The following is a 21253-nucleotide window of genomic DNA, read 5'->3' as shown; positions in this document are numbered from 1 at the left end:
GCTGTATCAATTCACATTCCCACCAACAGTGCAAGAGTGTTCCCTTTTTTCCACACCCTTTCCAGCATTTATTGTTTGTAGACTTTTTGGCCATTCTGACTGGTGTGAGGTGATATCTCATTGTGGTTTTGATTTGCATGTCTCTAATAATGAGCAATGTTAAGCATCTTTTCATGTGTTTGTTAGCCATCTGTATGTCTTCTTTGGAGAAATGTCTATTTAGGTCTTTTCCCCACTTTTTGATTGGGTTGTTTGTTTTTCTGGCATTGAGTTGTATGAATTCCTTATATATTTTGGAAATTAATCCTTTGTCAGTTGTTTCATTTGTTATTATTTTCTCCCATTCTTAGGGATGTCTTTTCACTTTGCTTATAGTTTCCTTTGCTGTGCAAAAGCTTTTAAGTTTAATCAGGTCCTACTTGTTTACTTTTGTTTTTATTTCCATTACTCTAGGAGGTGGGTCATAGAGGATCTTGCTTTGATTTATGTCATCGAGTGTTCTGCCTATGTTTTCCTCTAAGAGTTTTATAGTTTCTGGTCTTAACATTTAGGTCTTTAATCCATTTTGAGTTTGTATTTGTGTTAGGAAGTGTTCTAATTTCATTCTTTTACATGTAGCTGTCCAGTTTTCCCAGTACCATTTATTGAAGAGGCTCTCTTTGCCTCATTGTATATTCTTGCCTCCTTTGTTAAAAATAAGGTACCCATAGGTGCATGGATTTATTTTTGGGCTTTCTATCTTGTCCCATTGGTCTATATTTCTGTTTTTGTGTCAGTGCCATACTATCTTCATGACTGTAGGTTTGTAGTGTAGTGTGAATTCAGGAAGGTTGATTCCTTGGCTCCATTTTTTATTTTTAAGATTACTTGGCTATTCAGGGTCTTTTGTGCTTCCATATGAATTGTGAAATTTTTTTTCTAGTTCTGTGAAAAATGCCATTGGTAATTTGATAGGGATCTCATTGAATCTGTAGATTGCATTTGATAGTATAGTCATTTTCACAATATTGATTCTTCCTACCCAGGAACATGGAATATCTCTCCATCTGTTTATGTCGTCATTGATTTCTTTCATCAGTGTCTTACAATTTTCTGTGTACAGTTCTTTTGTCTCTTTAGCTAAGTTTATTCCTAGATATTTAATTCTTTTTGTTGCAATGGTGAATGGGATTGATTCCTTAATTTCTCTTTCTGATTTTTCATTGTTAGTATATAGAAATGCAAGTGATTTCTGTGTATTGATTTTGTATCCTGCAACTTTGCTAAATTCACTGATTAGCTCCAGTAATTTTCTGATACTATCTTTAGGGTTTTCCATGTACAGTATCATGTCATCTGCAAACAGTGAGACCTTTACTTTTTCTTTTCCAGTCTGGATTCCTTTTATTTCTTTTTCTTCTCTGATTGCTGTAGCTAGAACTTCCAGAACTATGTTGAATAATAGTGGTGAAAGAGGACACCCTTGTCTTGTTCCTGATCTTAGGGGAATGCTTTCAGTTTTTCCCCATCGAGAATAATGTTTGCCATAGGCTTATAATATATGGCCTTTATATGTTGATGTTTCCCTGGTGGCTTAGATGGTAAAGCATCTGCCTGCAAAGTGGGAGACCTGAGTTCAATCCCTCGGTCAGAAAGATCCCCTGGAGAGGGAAATGGCAGCTCACTCCAGTACTCTTGTTTAGAAAATCTCATGGGCAGAGGAGCCTGGTAGTTTACAGTCCATGGGGTCGCAAAGAGTCGGACACAACTGAGTGACTTCATTTTTCACTTTATGTTGAGGTAGATTCCTTCTACGCCCATTTTTTGAAGAGTTTTAATCATAAATGGGTGCTGAACTTTGTCAAAGGCTTTTTCTACATCTATTGAGATTATCCTATGGTTTTTATCTTTCAATTCGTTAATATGGTGTATCACATTGATTAATTTGCATATATTGAAGAATCTTTGCATGTCTGGAATAAACCCAACTTGATCATGGTGTATGAGCTTTTTGATGTGTTGCTGAATTCTATTTGTTAAAATTTTGTTGAGGATTTTTTCATCTATGTTCATCAGTGATATTGGCCTGTAGTTTTCTTTTTTTGTGTTTTCTTTTTCTGGTTTTGGTATCAGGGTGATGGTGGCCTCATCAAATTTGGAGTTTGGAAGTGTTCTTTCCTCTGCAGTTTTTTGAAAGAGTTTTAGAAGGATAGGCATTAGCTCTTCTCTAAATGTTTGACAGAATTCTCCTGTGAAGCCATCTGGTCCTTGACTTTTGTTTTATGGGAGATTTTTGATCACAGCTTCAATTTCAGTGCTTGTAATTGGGTTGTTCATAATTTCTATTCCTTCTTGGTTCAGTCTTGGAAGATTGAACTTTTCTAAGAATATGTTCATTTCTTCCAGGTTATTATCCACTTTATTGCCATACAGCTGTTTATAATAGTCTCTTATAATCCTTTGTATTTCTGCATTGTCTGTTGTAACCTCTCCTTTTTCATTTCTAATTTTGTTGATTTGATTCTTCTCTCTTTTTTTCTTGATGAGTTTGGCTAAAGTTTGTCAATTTTGTTTATCTTCTCAAAGAACCAGCTTTTAGTTTTATTAATCTTTACTATTCTTTCTTTCATTTCTTTTTCATTTATTTCTGCTTGGATATTTATGATTTCTTTCCTTCTACTAATTTTGGGGGGGTAGGGTTTGTTCTTCTTTTTCCGGTTGTTTTAGGTGTAAAGTTAGGTTGTCTATTCGATGTTTTTCTTGCTTCTTGAGGTAGGATTGTATTGCTATAAACTTCCCTCTTAGAACTGCTTTTGCTGCATCCCATAAGTTTTGAGTTGTCGTGTTTTCATTGTCATTTGTTTCTAAAATTCTTTGATTTCCCTTTTGATTTCTTCAGTAACCTGTTGGTTATTTAGAAATGTGTTGTTTAATCTCTATGTGTTTGTGTTTCTTACAGTTTTTTTTTTTTTTTGTAATTTATATCCAGCCTCATAGCATTGTGGTTGGAGAAGATGCTTGATATGATTTCAATTTTCTTAAATTTACTGAGGTTTGGTTTGTGACCCAAGATGTGGTCTATCCTGGAGAATGTTCCATGCGCACTTGAGAAGAAGGTGTATTCTTCTGCATTTGGATGGGATGTCCTGAAGATATCAATGAGATCCATCTCATCTAATGTATCATTTAAGACTTGTGTTTCCTTATTAATTTTCTGTTTTGATGATCTGTCCATTGGTGTGAGTGGGGTGTTAAAGTCTCCTACTATTACTGTGTTACTGTCAATTTCTCCTTTTATGTCTGTTAGTGTTTGTCTTATGTATTGAGGTGCTCCTATGTTGGGTGCACAGATATTTACAATTATTATGTCTTCCTCTTGGATTGATCCCTTGATCATTATGTAGTGTCCTTCCTTACCTCTTGTGATATTCTTTATTTTAAGGTCTGTTTGGTCTAATATGAGGATTGCTACTTCAGCATTCTTTTGCTTCCCATTTGCATGGAATGTATTTTTCCATCTTCTCACTTTCAGTCTATATGTGTCTTTAGGTCTGAAGTGGGTTTCTTGTAGACAGCATATATATGGGTCTTGTTTTTGTATCCATTTAGGCAGTCTGTGTCTTTTGGTTGGAGCATTTAATCTGTTTACATTTAAAGTAATTATTGATATATATGTTCCTATTGCCATTTTCTTAATTGTTTGGGGTTGATTTTGTCGATCTTTTTCTTCTCTTGTATTTCTTGACTGTATAAGTCCCTTTAACATTTGTTGTAAAGCTGGTTTGGTGGTACTGAATTCTCTTAACTTTTGCTTGTCTGAGAAGCTTTTTATTTCTCCATCAATTCTGAATGAGATCCTTGCTGGGTAAAGTAATCTTGGTTGTAGATTTTTCCCTTTCAGTACTTTAACTATATCCTGCCATTCCCTTCTGGCCTGCAAAGTTTCTGCTGAAAGATCACCTGTTAAGCGTATGGGGTTTCCATTTATGTTACTTGTTGCTTTTCCCTTGCTGCTTTTAATATTCTTTTTTTGTGTTTAGTCTTTGTTAGTTTGATTAGTATGTGTCTTGGCATGTTTCTCCTTGGGTTTATCCTGTATGGGACTCTTTGTGCCTCTTGGACTTGATTGACTATTTCCTTTTCCATGTTGGGGAAATTTTGAACTATAATCTCTTCAAAATTTTTCTCATACCCTTTCTTTTTCTTTTCTTCTTCTGGGACCCCTATGATTTAAATGTTGGTGCACTTGATAGTGTCCCAGAGGTCTCTGAGATTATCCTCAGTTCTTTTCATTCTTTTTACTTTATTCTGCTCTTCAGAAGTTATTTCCACCAATTTATCTTCCAGCTCACTGATTCGTTCTTCTGCTTCAGATATTCTGCTATTAATTCCTTCTAGAGTATTTTTAATTTCAGTAATTGGGTTGTTTGTCTCTGCATGTTTATTCTTTAATTCTTCTAGGTCTCTGTTAATTGATTCTTACATTTTTTCCATTTGTTTTCAAGGTTTTTGATCATCTTTACTATCATTATTCTGAATTCTTTTTCAGGTAGTTTGCTTATTTCCTCTTCATTTATTTCGATTTCTGTGTTTCTAGTTTGGTCTTTCATTTGTGTAGTATTTCTCTGCCTTTTCATTATTTTTTTTAAACTTATTGTGTTTGAGGTCTCCTTTTTCTAGGCTTCAAGGTTGAATTCTTTCTTCCTTTTGGTTTCTGACCTCCTAAGTTTGGTCCAATGGTTTGTGTAAGCTTAGTATAGGGTGAGATTTGTGCTGAGTTTTTTTGTTTGTTTGTTTGTTTTTCCTCAGATGAAGTGTCCTGCACAGGGTGCTACTGGTGGTTGGGTGATGCCGGGTCTTGTATTCAAGTGGTTTCCTTTGTGTGAGTTCTCACTATTTGATACTCCCTAGGGTTAGTTCTCTAGAAGTCTAGGGTCTTGGAGTCAGTGCTCCTACTCTGAAGGCTCAGGGCTTGATCTCTGGTCAGAAATGAAGATTCCACAAGTAGTTTGTTATGGCATTAAGTGAGATTAAAACAAATACCCCAAAATGAGAAACCGAAGAGGAACCCCGGACAAATGGCAGTTACAAAATCAGGCAAATGATAATTAAAATAATGGAATATACACATATACATATACACCCATAAGCAAAGTCAAAACAGTCCAACAAAAATACAGTAGATTGACCTGACGAACAAAGGAAATCAAAAATTATATTTACCAGTTAAGAACGAAACTAACTAAAGCACAAACTGGAAAATAAAACTAAAGCAGAGTGTTAAGTGGGAAATAAAGCAATGAAAGCAAAACTAACAATATGTTGAGAGGAAAGGAAAGAAAGAAAAGAGAGAATAGATATGCAAAGTTAAATAGAGGTAGATGAAGAAGATTTATATATGTTAAAGATTAACTGCAAGGGGAAAAGAACAGTAGGAAAGGCAAACAAAGGAATAAAATAATAGGTTTAAAAAATTAAAATTAAAGAGAAAAGAAGAAAAAAAAAAGGAAAAACTCCACAGAACTGCAAAAGCTCAACATAGAGGCAGAAGTTTATAACAATAATAAAAAATGTGACTGAAAAAAAGGAAAAAGCTCAAAAGCTTACTTAGATTTCATAGTGCCAATAAAATTGACAACTACAAGAGAGGGGGAAAAATAGGACCAAAAAAAAAAAAAATCCAAAAGAATCTACAGAACAAGTCAAAGCATAAGAATAATAAATGTTTTTCTTGAGTCACTGCTGTCCGAGTCCTTTTCCCTTGCTGGGAGTCAGTCCACTTCACATCCTTAGGGTGCCCTCCAACACTGTGCTGATCTCTGGACCTGCTGTAGGGGCTGCTTAGACTCTAATCTGGTCCTACGCCTGTGTGTTCTTGCCTCCAACGTCAGCTATCAGAACTAGTGCGTTTTCTTTTATGGGAGCACTCAATCTCCGTTTATATATTCCACAGACACGGAGTCTGCCTAGTTGGTCATGTGGGTTTAATCTGCAGCTTGTACAGCTGGTGGGAAGGTTTTGGGTCTTCTTCCTTAGCCACACTGCCCCTGGGTTTCAGTTGTGATTCTATTTACACCTCTGCATGTGGGTCGTCCACTGGGGTTTGCTCCTGAGGCTTCCCTGGAGGACTTGGGTTTGCCCCTGTGAGGGCCAGGTGCAGCTGCTTGGGTCGCAGGAGTTCTGGCAGCACCAGGTATTCAGGGGAGTTGGCAGCTAGGGCGGCAGGAAATACAGTGCTCTAGAAGGGTATGGCAAACAGTATTGGCCAACACACTCCAGTATTCTTGCCTGGAGAATCCCCTCCCTGACAGAGAAGTCTGGCAGGTCACAGTCTATAGGGTCGCAAAGAGTTGGACACGACCAAAGCAACCCTGCGTGCATAGATGCAAGACATTTTTTTCCTGTGGCAGCTCTGCCCCAGTGAGAGTTGAGCGTGAAGGTGGTGCAGCTGCTTGGCTTGCGGGGACTCTGACGGCACCAAGTGTGCAGGGACACGGACTGCCTCCGCCGGAGGAGTTATGACCCTATCAGAGTCTTTTTTCGAGCCTCTTGTAGCTGGTGATCAGAAGGCCTCGTTGGCCAGTCTTTCTCCATAGCCTCGCCCATTCAGGCACTTAGAGGCTCCCTTGCCTGGGGTCCTTCTCTGTTGTTTGGTGCATCAGGCACATAGAGGGGCCCCCTGGCTGGGGTCCTATTCTGTAGTTCAGTTCGTCAGGCATTTGATGGGCCAGCCTCTCTATTGTTCAGCTGCCGATGCTGGCGTGTGGGAAGAGAGACACTATGGTGATGGCTCTACCCCTTACATGTGACTCAGCAGTATCGCCTTGCTTCCATGGCTGCCCGGCTTTCCTCCACAGGCATTTCCCGCCACGATCTCCTCCCTCACATCCCCTCAATCCATCTCTCCGCAGTCAACATCAGCCCTTGCCCTGTGATTGCTACACAATCCCTAAACTCCAGCTCCCAGCCGATGTGTCTTCCAGGGGACCTGAGTCCCTGTCCAGGGTATGTATGGCTGCAGCAAGGACTGTCTGATTCTCATTCCATTTAGGCTGCCACAGGTAAGCTGTTTCACTCTCAGCCTTAAATGCTTCTCCTCTGACTCAGACAATTGCCCTGATGTGGTGATCAGACCCCTGCTTCAGTTCCCCCACCTGCCGAGGGCAGGTCCAGTCCTACTAACACTCTTGTTTTTTCCCTCTGGTTCCTTCATCCTACCGAGTTTTGTGTGGTTCTATATATTCTTTTCTGCTGGTCAGTTACTCCTGTCCGCTCTCAGCTGATGTTCTGCATGCACTTCTGTGTCTGAAGGTGTATTCCTGATGTATCCCTGGAGAGAGATGTACTCCACGTCCATCTACTCCTCTGCCATCTTGTTCTCCCCCTCTGAAGATGCAAATTATATTAATAAAACATACAGCTAGGAAATATTTTTTGCTTTGTCATTGCTTACAAATAATAGTCAGCATACACCTGACTGTTGCTTATTAGACACGTTATACAGGCCATTCTTAGTACATTCATGTATATGGGGGTTAAGAGAAGGGTACTTGTGTAGAGTAAGATTTAGTGATCTTTAAAACTGAGTTCAAATAGTTATTCTCAGAAATGGGAAAGAATCAAGAATGAGGAAGAGAGAAAAACTATGGCCACAAAATACTTCTGGACAACCTCACCAAAAGCAAAATAATAGACCTTGTACTACTCCATCAGCCTGAGCTATACCACCTGAAGGAAGAGAAGGCAGAGGGGAGAGACAGAATGAAAGTAGGTGGATAGAACAAAGTGTCCTTAAAATATGGCTTAAATTGGATTTGAGGATAACAGGGAGAGAGGAGACAAAATCAAACCAAGGCTTTAAGTCCAAATGACTGGGTAGAAATGTAATACTGTTAGCTGAGATAGGGTAGAAGATAACTTAGGATAGGGTAAGAGTTTATTTTAGTGTACATTATAGTTGGGGACTGGTGAGATACGTAGGTTAAAGTTATCAACAGGCATCTAATAAAGAAGTTGAGGTGAAGAGAGAGATCTGGGAGCTCTTTTGAGAACTATTTATGAGAGAGAGGAGGCATAGGGAGAATGAGCAAGGACAGAATGATGGAGACCACTCACATTCAGAGACACAGGGAAAAAGATCACTAAAATATGAGTGCTCAGAAAAAAGCAGATTAGTGGTTGCCTAAGGCTGGGAGGGGTGGGTGATTGGAGAAGGTGGCTAAGGAATGTAGAATTTCTTTTCAGAGGTGATGAAAAATGTTTTAAAATTGACTGTGGTGATTATGGCACAATTCAGTGTATATTGAATATAAAAAGCCATTGAATTGTACACTTTGAATGAGTGAACTGCATATCCATAAAGTTGTCAAAATTAAAAAAAATATATTATTGGTCAGAAAGAGAGAAAGTAAACCAAGGTGGTGAGGTGGTAGAATCAAGAGGAGGGCATAGTCAACTATGCCATGTGCTAGAAGAAAGATAATGCAATGATATGAACCCCAGGATAGTATGTTAGGAGAATGAAGTAAGATTTTAAGATACCAAGTAATGAGCTGAATAATGAAAAATTAAAATTAAGAAATACTTTATACTGACTTTTTAGATGGTTGTGGAGTGAAGGAGAAAAAGGATAACAATGATATTCCATCATATTTACATTCCACTTTAGGGCAACCGTATACTGCCACCTACATTATCCTTTTTGATGATATCTCAAGGAGATAGTCTTATAGGTAGATAAGTGGGGGGAGATGCATCAGAGAGGAATAACTGGAAATACAGATAGACGATGAAGAAATAGATGGAGTTAGTTTTCTATGGCAGTAAAAGAGAGAAGAATTTAGCACTGGGAAAGGGTAGGCATTTTTTAAATTAATTCTATTTTATTTTAATTTAATTATATCCCTATCCATACAGGTCACAAAACTAAATACCTAGGAGTCATCATAGACTTTTTCTTTGTTTCTGATCTCAATGACTGTGCTGTGCTTAGTCACTCAGTCATGTCTGACTCATGCCCTCCTCCAGGAGATCTTCCCAACCCAGGGATCTAACCCAGGTCCCCTGCACTGCAGGTGGATTCTTTACCAGCTGAGCTACCAGGGAAGCCCCTAACTGGATTACAGTCACTTTCAAATGTTGTGTTAGTTTCTCCTGTACAGCAAAGTGAATAGTCACATGTACATGTATATCCCCTCTTCCTTGGATTTCCTTCCCAATTAGGTCACCACAGAGCATTGAGTAGAGTTCCCTGTGCTATACAGTAGGTTCTCATTAGTTACAGTGGCTCAGACAGCAAATAATCTGCCTGCCATGTGGGAGACCTGGGTTCACTCCCTGGCTCAGGAGGATTCCCCTGGAGAAGGCAATGGTTACCTACTCCAGCATTCTTGCTGGGAAATCCCATGGACAGAGGAGCCTGGTGGGCTACAGTCCATGGGGTCGCAAAGAGTTGGACATGACTGAGTGACTAACATTTTATACATAGTATAAAATATAACACTTTATATATATACACATACATAGTGTATATATGCCAATCCCAATCTCCTAATCTTACCCCCCTCACCCCCTTGGAGGACACCTTTAATTTTGAAAAGAAAGAAGATAAAGTGAGTTGTTGGTAAAAACATTTTTGAGGTAAAAATAGGGGAGATTCATGACTCAAGACCTGAAAATAATCAAGGTAACCTTGAATCGAGGGCCCAGCTGATAAGAGAAATGTGAAACGAGTAGGGAAATGATGATGATGTTGGCATAAAGTCAAAACACTGACTCTCTACTAAGTCACTAGCTCTCCAGATCTCTTACATAATACAATAGTCCTCCCACTAACGCAGTGGTGAGTGGATATTCAAAGTACTGGAACCAAGAGCAAACAGTCTTAAACAACCTGGCAAAAGCATTAGGAGAAGCTCATCCACTATAAATTCAATTCACGAGTCTGCTTTCAGCTCCCACACCCAGTCCACTCTATAGGAAGCAAAAATGTTAAGTAAATTGTTAGAATAATGCATTCCCACAGGACATGACATCCTAAAGTTTTTCAAACAACAGAAATGTCACCTTCAACCATCCTCTTTAGAGGTTCTGCTTTTTTTAAGATAGTACTCAAGTGTTTATAACTTTCTTCATTAAAAGGTATGTATACTAAGAAATAAATTCAAGTTTTTTATGAGCCAGCATCCTGCGAGAGGAAAGTATGATAGGCTTTCTTTCTTGGCTACAAAGTTCACGTGACATGTCCACTCAGGCCCTGTGGTATCTTAGCCAGACATCCAGAGATTCTAGCATTTTGGTTCTTTGAACCAACTCTACCACTAAAATACTTATTATTCTATTACCTCTTATAGAAGGTAAAGGTTACTATCTTGGCATGCTCAATGCATCTCTTTCCATAGGAAAGAAATTCTAATGAAATGGAATTTCATTTCATTAGAAATTCAATTCAACCAATCATATTACCTCATCTTCCTGGTTGTGACTGGTTTGAGGAGGAGTATGTGACTTAAGTTGGTCCCATGCAAATCATGCTTGAAATTGTTTTCAGATTGGAGCCAAAAAGGAAGAAACCTTCTTTCTTTGCTGATAGAAGAGCTGCTTAGATGAGAAGAGATCAAGGTTGCTAGGAGCCATGTTCCCCATGGCATGGAGAAAGCCATCTGCAAAGAATACCAGACTAACTGGTTAGAAATAGAGAGGGAATCCTGAAAGTGTTCTCCCACAGAATCCAGACATCAGCAGAACCAGTGCCCTACATCCTGTGTTTGGGTTATACCAGCCATTTGGAAGGGCAAGTTAGGATTCAGTCACTGGCAAACCAAAGTGGTCCAACTTGTGCAAAGGATATCTTACACTTACAGTGTGTTCAATAAATACATACTGATTACCCAGTTGCTTTGATGTCAGTGTTCTTTCTGTACTTTTTGCTTCTGCACTTTCTTTGTGTCCTACGACTTCATTCTCAATAAGGTTTGATCAAAAGCAAGCCTCCAGTTTCCCAGGAAAAACTGGGTACCATAGCCCCCAACCTTGACCAAAGTCATTTAATATGTCTTTTTCAGTTTCTTAATTTGTAAAGTATGGCAAATAATAACAGCAGCTACTTGTTTAGCCATCTACCATATTCCAGGTACTGGCCTGATACTTAACATATATTATTCTAATTTTTACAGCAATTTTCTAACATATTCATAATGATCCCCATTTTATATAGATGAGGATGCTGGGATGCAATGAGTTTAAATGAGTTAACCAAGGTCATACAGTTTGAGCGACATAATTCTGATTCATACCCAGGTTTTTCTGAGCCTGTGCTCTTTCCAGTGTCCCATATTGCCCTGCTTATTCAAAAAGCTTGTGTGCGTAATAAGATAATGCAGGTAAAGTTGAAAATGGTAAAAAATCATTCTCCAATTGACAACAAAAATGTGGAAGTGGACTTAAATATTAACAAGGAAGATTTAGGTTAAGGAGAACATTCTAACTACCTCAATTATGGCATAGGAAGAGTAATTGAAAAAGTGCTGAATCTCATATATATGAGAAATTTTATGAAGAGAGAAAGTGCCGCCAAGATTCTGTTTCATGTCTGAAGCCTCAATAAAACTCAGAAGGATATAAGTAGGGAAGCTTTGCTAAGCATGGGAGAACTGAAGTTCTCATTTTTGCCATTGAACCATTAATACGTAAGACCTGGCATTTCCTTCATGGTCATGTTAATGCAGTATGCTTATAAGATATGAAAATTTTGACTTACAGATCCAAATGATAATATCAGCAGTGTTTGAAAGGAACAAACATATAGTAATGCTGTATGTGTATCATTAAAATATATACAAATCCTATTTTGGTAAAATTTAACTAAAAGAAGGAAAAGACTCAGTCTATGCGTTGAATGACATTTTGTAGTAAAACTCTGGTGCTCTTCAAGCTATAATGACTATTCCAAACAACTTCAAGGAAACCACATTATAAATACCTATTTTATGTCCATTTTCTTCATTAGCTGTGAGTACTTTGGGAACAAAAATTGTGTCCTACTCATCTTCTTATCTCTAGAATCTAACATAGCTGAAATATGGCATAGGTTACATTATCATTTTCATAGGTCCTTGGAACTTTAGTTTTCATAGACTTCTTCCATTAAAAAACATATTAAAAATTATATTTTATTACCATGTTGGTATAAAGGTAAGTATATTAGTATTACATATTTTAATATTTTTTAACCTAAAAGTTAATTTTTCTTTTGGTTTTAAAAGAAATGAAAACATTTGCACAGCTCCCTAAAAGTATTGTGGCCTCCAGGCACTGTGCCTATCTTCCCTGTGGATTACTGAGTCCTGATATGTGTTAAATTAATGAAATGAATAAATAATTTTAAATTAACACCTACCTGATAGTACTGATTCTTAGAGCTTCTATAATGGAGTAATGCTCAGCTTAAAATAGTTTTCAAAACAACTAATTAATAAAATCATCACAAAGTACTAACATTCATTTAATCTGAAGCCAACTATTGAAATGTACCACTGCAAACAAAATTAAAACCCAAGAGCAGTGCAGAAGAAGCCTGTCAAAGTGGCAAAATAAATATTTTAAAATAATAACAGAGGTTGCTGTAATTCTGAACAAATAGAGCCCACCTCTTAAACAGTGAAAAGTAAATAGCTTCTTTTTAATATTCTGACATTCCAAGAGAGTCAGTTCATAAGGTGGATACTTTAAAAAATTTGGGCTTATACTTGGAGCCGCATAGTTATTGACTATAATTTAGTTAAACCCAGAACTCTGGCCCTGCTGCCTTTCACAACATTGCTTTTGGCACTCAGCACTTCTCCACTGTTGTTTCCAGAGACATCTTTTTTATATAGAAAATTGATTGATGAAATCTTAGTCATGAATAAATGCTAATGTATATAATAAATTAAAATGCTGTCATTATATAAGAAAGGTTTATTGGCTAACTGTGCTATTTCTTCTAGTAATTCAAAGCCTAGTGTTTAATTTACAGAATGAAATGGGGAAATCAATTATTCAGTTCATAGTATGGCAAAACTGGTTTTCAAAATTATGTTTTGGGAGGCAACCAGGCTGATTTCTCTACAACTTAAAATGTAGGGTCAAATCTGAACAGTTTTTTCCCACTTCAAAATGTACTGAACAATGTTCAAACTATGAGGAAGCATTTTTTGGATTGCCTGGACAGCGTTGTGTGCAAATTAGTACCTGGATAATAATTCAGATTCACCCTTCCAAAAAGGATACCATACATATAAAGTAGTACTAATATTTATGGGATGGACATTTACCAGAAGAGCTCTTAAAGGCTACATAATAAAAGTTCATTAAAGTTGCCTAAATTAATTAACCATTGAAACTGAAATGGATTCAGCTAATGGATTCTGCCTTCCCAGAAAGTGCCCTCTTTTAATAATAAAAAAGCAGAAAAACATGTTTTTCCTCCTCTTTTTCATAACATCTAGCCTCCTGAGTAACAGCGGGAGGAAGAAGGGGACTGCCCAGACACGGCCTGGGCCAGCAAGAGAGAGAGGTGGTCCAGGGATCAGACACTCTTGCACCTCCTCTCCAAGGGCAAATGGGCCGCCTCAGCAGCTGCCATATCCTTCTGCCCTTCAAAACAGAAAACCCTGCTGGAGTTTCAAACTTACCTCCTGAATCGCATTACCCAACTGGCAGCCTTGCCAGCTCCCTGTCAATCCCTGTTATATGTGAAGGTGGTGAAGGCTTTGAGGGGCTTGTGAACAGGAAAGGGTATTTGTGTTTGGCGGGGGGGCACCACCTGGCTTAGCTACCTGCCATCTATTGGGTGGTTCTGGAGATGAAATGAATACAACAGAGGAGGAGGACACCCAAGATTACTTGGTCCATCTCATGCTAGCAGGGAGAATCCCTGCGCATGGTTGAACTCATAAGGGGTCTTGTAATGAGTCTGCTAGTTATCCCAAGGCACATAATGCAGAGTCCCAAAGATCCAGGTTGTGGACGCAACTCACAGTTATTCAGGCAGCCTTTCAGCCAAACAAGCCCTGTATTTTCCCACATTCCCCAAACGACATCCTCCTCTGGTCATTTTATTGCTGGTGAGCCATTCCAGCAGAGGGCAGGCAGGGGAAAGGAGAGGAGCCATATATTACAGCATATGTCTAGAGTGTTTTGAACAAGTTAAGACAAATTTTCTGGATTACTAAGAACAACAAAGGTCTTTCTGTCCAAATATTTTTTCTCCTGTCTATCTGTCTGTATAAGGTGTTGCCAGTTTTGGGGAGCCCCTCTCTCAAGGAATTCACAGTCTGGTTTGGGAAGGCAAAAGAAAGACACAGGAAATAGTGAAAGAGCCAGGCTCTAAAGTCATCCCAAGTAAATTCACGAGTTTCAAGAGAAGGAAGAGAGTCTTTGGGTACTGAAATCAGTGACAGCATTTATAGATTAAAAGTATAAATATCAATAAACAATGAGTACAGAGTAGTGAGAGTCAGTGTTTGGGCAAATGTAATTGTTGAAAAAGTTCACTGAACAGGTTTGGATGATAGTCTCACAGAGAAGATGTATATAGGCATCCCGTTAGAATTTGGTTTAGGTAGGACAGATCTCATTGGATCTCATCTTAGTACCAGGCCTTTGTGGTCATCAGCCAGCATAAAGGGACTGGAAGATTCAGGATTGGTTGGCATTCCAGGAGGAAAAAGAATCAGTATCTTTCCATATCATTCATTAAAGTCTGTGTGACAATGTCGTGGGCAACTCACTGTGGGGAGATCCTCATCAGATAAACAGGGCTGCAAAATTCATAGCCAAGGAATGTGGGCTAGAGAGGCACTCCCATCCCCAGCTGCTACCTGAACACCCAGGACTGGCTGGGAACCAAGCAGACATGCTGAAACCAGGAGCCTCAGCCACGAATGGCAATGTTACAGCTGCTTAATCCTAAATGAAAAGTAATTGCTTCTGGCTTCAAGAATAAAGGAAAACAAGATCAGCCTTGGCCGAATCACATTTTTTCTTCCAAAACAACCAAGCTATAGGCTGGGTTCTAAAACTTTCTTGGTATTTGAAAATGTGAGAAAATGCATGTTTTCTGTCAACATAATTTAAATCCAGCCAAGAGGACTCATATATACGAACACTTGAATACAAATACATTTTTGATTAAAATGATTAAGTCAAATGTGCTTACTTTTAACTGTAGAGGATGACATCTAAAATTTAATTTACCTGAATATAATTTTAGCAAGTTGGCCTTCAAAATAGCTGTTGCTTTTTTTTTTTGGAAGCTTTTCCTACTGAAAAGTCTCAGCAGAAGTTGCCAGAGCTCCTTTTCTGTACAGCTGGAACTGCAAATGGAGAAATATAGAAGAATGAGGAGGAGTAAGGCATTTGACTACTTCTAATACATCCTCGTGATGACAATGTCTTCTCTGTTAAAAAATTGATAAAAATCATAAAGAGATAGCTATGAGTTTAAATTACTGTTAGAAAAATCTAAAGACAACTTTAACCCACACCTGAGTATGTAATATTTGTGCTTTTATTTGTTTACCTCTCAAGGGGCTACCGGAGAAGGCAATGGCACCCCTCTCCAGTACTCTTGCCTGGAAAATCCCATGGATGGAGGAGCCTGGTGGGCTACGGTCCATGGGGTCGCTAAAAGTCGGACATGACTGATCGACTTCACTTTAACTTTTTCCTTTCTTGCACTGGAGAAGGAAATGGCAACCCACTCCAGTACTCTTGCCTGGAGAATCCCAGGGACGGTGGAGCCTGGTGGGCTGCCGTCTATGGGGTCGCACAGAGTCGGACATGACTAAAGCGACTTAGCAGCAGCAGCAGCAGCAAGGGGCTACAAAAAGTCAAACATCAGGATATTTTTTTAGGCAGAGTCTCCATTTCCTTAAGAGCAAGGGAGCAATGACAGAGTAAAAACAGCAGGAATGAGAACAAACAAATCTTGCCTTTCATGTTCTAACTTTTAAATTATATGCATTAATTTAAAATGTGTGTGACAAACTCACAATGATGTACAAGAACAAGTAAAATGTATCTTGTCTCCTGAAAGTGTTAGTCACTCGGTTGTGTCCAACTCTGCAACCCCATGGACTATAGCCTCTGTCCATGGGATTCTCCAGGCAATAATACTGGAGTGGGTTGCCATTCCCTTCTCCAGGGGATCTTCCCAACCCAGGGATGGAACCTGGGTCTCCTGCATTGCTGGCAGATTCTTTACTATCAGAGCCACCAGGGAAGCCCCTCTTGTCTCCTAGAGCCATGAAAAATTTTCTACACAAATAGTAATTTCATGTGATTTAACCTAATACTTCAAGCCTTCATAGGGATGGGAATACAACCGGATTTGTCTTTCTGCCATCATTCTGTACTAACACTAATATTATAAAACTAATATGACACACGCTATCTTCTTGCAGGTGCTAACATTGAAGATATTCCTCGTAGAAGAACCAAGGCTATTTATAGACATTGCTCACAGCTTGTATTTCTGCTTCATTAATTCAAAACAGAAAAAAATAATTCTTATACCAGAAGTTTTTTGGATATCACCAGTTTTTTGGATTTAACTTAAGACAACAGCACTGTGACACTGACAACTGTGACCGCTTTCTCATGAGTTCAGGCCGGTGGACAGCTGGAAGGCTTGCCACCAACCCAATAACCTGATGCACAATAATCATAAACTCAAGGGCTTATTTTAGTGAAAGGTGTCAGCCAGTCCATGAGGTAAAGAAACAGCAATGAACAACACTAAGAATGCAAAGAATGTCCACAGCTGATGAATCGTGCCCTCTATTGGTATATGACACACAGCCAGTGACCTGCAAAGCCACAGTATTTCCAAAGACAAAGGACTTTGGTGCTTAGTAACACTTTGAATATTTTTTAAAAAGTGGTTCTTTTTACACCAATACTCTACCATTCTATGCCATGAAAGGATACTGAGTGTTCAGATGGTCCCAATTTTCTTTTTTACACTAAGCACGATTCAGATGTTAGCAATGTTTCCATTTCCATTATAGAAGAAGACTTAGGCAAGCTTTCTCTTCTCATAAACTATGAGTATGTCCCAAGGAAATACAGATTTAAAGTATAATGTAAACATATATTTTAATGGAGCTACATGGTGACTGCAAACATTTAGATGATTTGGAAGTTTGTATATTAATATGTATGTTGTTGAATGCAATTTTAATCTAAATATGTCAGTTGCAAACTTAAGGCAATCTCAGTTTTACATTAAAAAAAAATTAAGACTACAGGAAACAGAGCTGGTAGCATTAGGCCTAGTAGGGTTTTGTGGCCAGGGATGAGGTGAGGATCATCCATGGGTTAAGGCTGCCTTTCCAGACAGTCCAACAACTAAGTCACTAGTTTCCAAGGACATTTGACCACCTATGGAAAATGTCAGATCTGTGTACACCAGACAGATCCTTCACAACCCATCCCACCACCCCACTGCACAAAAGTTGCTGCACCAGCAGACAAAGAAGGCTGTTTCTTTTCATTACCAAATAGATATACTATTCCTGTCAAAAACAGAGCACACAAAGTGTCTCTTCATAATATCACGACCAATTGAGAGCATGCTGAGAAAATCAGCTTGCCTAGGTGGGGCCCCTTCTTTTCTTGGGTAGCCAGGACTTGAAGGAGAGACTCTGACCTGTGCCACTGGTCAGTGACTAGTTTTACACACTGAACTGGTCCTGAGGAACTGAGCTGTCTTCTTCGTAAGTGAAGAACATTATCTTGAGTCAGGGGCACACTCTGTGTGTGAAACAGACTGCGAAACAGCCAAATGAACCTATTAAAAGGATTTCTCCTCTTTTGCTTCTATTTGCCAGTGTTAGGGTTTTACTGGCTTGGATTGCCACCTTTTTCTAGTACCTTTTTCCCCTATCCTGTTGGTCTCTTCTAACAGTTCCTAGAAATCCCTCTTCTGACTCCTTATCAGAATCAAAAAGTGAGGAAGAAGAAAATGCTAATTACCTTAGTGAGAGTTCTGACAATGAGTGGGATTCCTTTGAAGAAGGGGACCCTATGGTACCCAACCTAACATCTCTTGATAGTCTTGTCTGGCAGGGTAAATACCATTTAAAAATATTCTACAACTTAGAAACCTTTATATCCTAAATTCCTGGTTGCTGCTGCCAAGTCGCTTCAGTCGTGTCCAACTCTGTGCGACCCCACAGACGGCAGCCCACCAGGCTCCGCCGTCCCTGGGGTTCTCCAGGCAAGAACACTGGAGTGGGTTGCCATTTCCTTCTCCAGTGCATGAAAAGGAAAAGTGAAAGTGAAGTCGCTCAGTCGTGTCCGACTCTTAGCGACCCCATGGACTGTAGCCTACCAGGCTCCTCCGTCCATGGGATTTTCCAGGCAAGAGTACTGGAGTGGGGTGCCATTGCCTTCTCCAAATTCCTGGTTACACCATGCCAAACTCTTGGGTGCTAGCACACCAGTCCATATACTTGGAAAGATATGTCTAAGACTCTTCCATTGATTCCACTATGTACCCAAACTGGAACCAATTTCTGAATGGCCTCCTCTAGCTTCTTGTGGAGTCCCACCTTTCGAAAGCCCCTTATGAATCCCAGCCAGCTTTCTGCTCTAAATAGAGCACTGTGACTTGCCACCAAGCAGTTAACCTGAACAAAAACTGAGTAGAGCCACTCCCATACCTGAATTCCTTAAGCAAATTTCTAACTGGTGTCTTTCTGGTTGTGGTATAGCTGGATAACTGTAACAGTTAAGGAGATAGTCCATGCTAAGCCCATCAACACTGCTTACTCTTAAGCTGACTTTCAAAATGCAGTTAACAAATTCCTAAGTGCATCACTATAAAGGTCCACCATTCCTTCCCATATCTCTCAGGTTGCCAGTTGAGAAAAGAATACAGTTACACAGTCCACAGTTGACTATGTCTTCTCAACCAAACTATGCCCAGTCCTCAGAAGTCCAAGTACGATGAAGTACTGAATATATGCCCAAGAGTCCTGTAACTCAACTACAGAAGATGCACCTTGTGAGTATTCCCTTTGAGAGACCCTGTGGATAGAATGAGAAATTCAATAGAGAATTACTCAAAAGAGGCCTTATTACAAAAGATACGTTTATTCTCTATGCTCAGTTCTCCCCACAATTTACTCTGCCTGTATAATGGATTTAACTATAAACCTAGTTATTAATGGGATGGAGAAAGGAGCCATTACATTGTGGAAAGTGGTAAGTTAGCTACTCCCAACAACACCTTTATGAGTATATCTTTCTCTGATATTCATTTCCAGAAAGGTGGTTGAATTAAGTTGAATAATTAGACAAAAGAAAATGGTGAGAATATGGATTTGCCTCTTAGTTTTTATATTGCTAGGCCTACATATCAGTTCAGTTCAGTTCAGGCACTCAGTCGTGTCCGACTCTTTGCGACCCCATGGACTGCAACACGCCAGGCATCCCTGTCCATCACTAACTCCCAGAGTTTACCCAAACTGAAGTCCAATGAGTCAGTGATGCCATCCCACCATCTCATCCTCTGTTGTCCGCTTCTCCTCCCACCTTCAATCTTTCCCAGCATCAGGGTCTTTTCCAATGAGTCAGTTCTTCGCATCAGGTGGCCAAAGTATTGGAGTTTCAGCTTCAACATCAGTCCTTCCAATGAATATTGAGAACTGATTTCTTTTAGGATGGACTGGTTGGATCTCCTTGCAGTCCAAAGACTCTCAAGAGTCTTCTCCAACACCACAGTTCAAAAGCATCAATTCTTTGGTGCTCATCTTTCTTTATAGTCCAACTCTCACATCCACACATGACCACTGGAAAAACCATAGCCTTGACTAGACAGACCTTTGTTGGCAAAGTAATGTCTCTGCTTTTAATATGCTGTCTAGTTGGTCATAACTTTCCTTCCAAAGAGTAAGTGCTTTTTAATTTCATGGCTGCAGTCACCATCTGCAGTGATTTTGGAACCCTCCCAAAAAAAGTCTGCAACGGTTTCCACCGTTTCCTCATCTATTTGCCATGAAGTGATGGGACCGGATGCCATGATCTTTGTTTTCTGAATGTTGAGCTTTAAGCCAACTTTTTCACTCTCCTCTTTCACTTTCATCATGAAGCTCTTTAGTTCTTCTTCACTTTCTGCCACAAGGGCGGTGTCATTTGCATATCCGAGGTTATTGATATTTCTCCTGGTAATCTTGATTCCAGCTTGTGCTTCATCCAGCCCTGCATTTCTCATGATGTATTCTGCCTATAAGTTAAATAAGCAGGGTGACAATATACAGCCTTGACGTACTCCTTTTCCTGTTTGGAACCAGTCTGTTGTTCCATGTCCAGTTCTAACTGTTGCTTCTTGACCTGTATACAGATTTCTCAGGAGGCAGGTCAGGTGGTCTGGTATTCCCATCTCTTGAAGAATTTTCCACAGTTTGTTGCTCCATAGTCAAAAGCTTTGGCATAGTCAATGAAGCGGAAATAGATGTTTTTCTGGAACTCTTACTTTTTCGATGATCCAACAGAGGTTGGCAATTTGATCTCTGGTTCCTCTGCCTTTTCTAAACTAGCTTGAATATCTGGAAGTTCATGGTTCACATATTGTTGAAGTCTGACTTGGAGAATTTTGAGCATTACTTTACCAGCATGTGAGATGAGTGCAATTGTGCGGTAGTTTGAGCATTCTTTGGCATTGCCTTTCTTTGAGATTGGAATGAAAACTGACCTTTTCCAGTCCTGTGACCACTGCTGAGTTTTGCAAATTTGCTGGCATATTGAGTGCAGCACTTTCTCAGCATCATCTTTTAGGATTTGAAATAGCTCAACTGGAATTCCATCACCTCCACTAGCTTTATGCATAGTGATGCTTCCTAAGGCCCACTTGACTTCACATTCCACGATATCTGGCTCTAGGTGAGTGATCACACCATCGTGATTATCTGGGTATGAAGATCTTTTTTGTATAGTTCTGTGTATTCTTGCCACCTCTTCTTAATATTTTCTGCTTCTGTCAGGTCCCTTCCATTTCTGTCCTTTATTGTGCCCAATTTTGCATGAAATGTTCCCTTGGTATCTCTAATTTTCTTGAAGAGATCTCTAGTCTTTCCCATTCTTGTTTTCTTCTATCTCTTTGCATCGATCACTGAGGAAGGCTTTCTTATCTTTCCTTGCTATTCTTTGGAACTCTGCATTCAGATGGGTATATCTTTCCTTTTCTCCTTTGCCTGTTGCTTTTCTTCTTTTCACAGCTATTTGTAAG

At 39.3% G+C, this 21253-nt stretch overlaps 1 protein-coding gene and 1 pseudogene across 17 annotated transcripts in view; one reads left to right on the top strand and one right to left on the bottom strand.

Moving 5' to 3' along the window:
* Window positions 1–21253, bottom strand: part of DDAH1 (dimethylarginine dimethylaminohydrolase 1) — a 263209-nt gene that overhangs the window by 175772 nt on the left and 66184 nt on the right. For 3 of the 17 annotated variants that reach the window (XM_081490038.1, XM_081490037.1, XM_081490034.1), the window contains one exon: window positions 15217–15335. The exons of 10 other annotated variants lie outside the window; for them this stretch is intronic. Coding sequence is in view for 1 of the 7 variants with exons in the window: in XM_081490024.1 (XP_081346150.1) it covers window positions 10444–10640 (197 nt within the window). In the remaining 6 variants the exon portion in view is untranslated. Of the gene's footprint in view, window positions 1–10443; window positions 10641–15216; window positions 15336–21253 lie in introns of those variants that run through there. 4 more of the 17 variants (XM_081490044.1, XM_081490040.1, XM_081490024.1 and 1 more) reach the window with 3 other exon arrangements.
* On the top strand, window positions 14548–18849 carry LOC145507846 (DDB1- and CUL4-associated factor 16-like; annotated as a pseudogene).

The sequence above is a fragment of the Giraffa tippelskirchi genome, chromosome 5 (genome assembly GCF_054371585.1).
Source record: "Giraffa tippelskirchi isolate mGirTip1 chromosome 5, T2T-mGirTip1v1.2.pri, whole genome shotgun sequence".
Lineage (NCBI taxonomy): Eukaryota > Metazoa > Chordata > Mammalia > Artiodactyla > Giraffidae > Giraffa > Giraffa tippelskirchi.
This window is presented reverse-complemented; position numbering and strand designations above follow the sequence as displayed.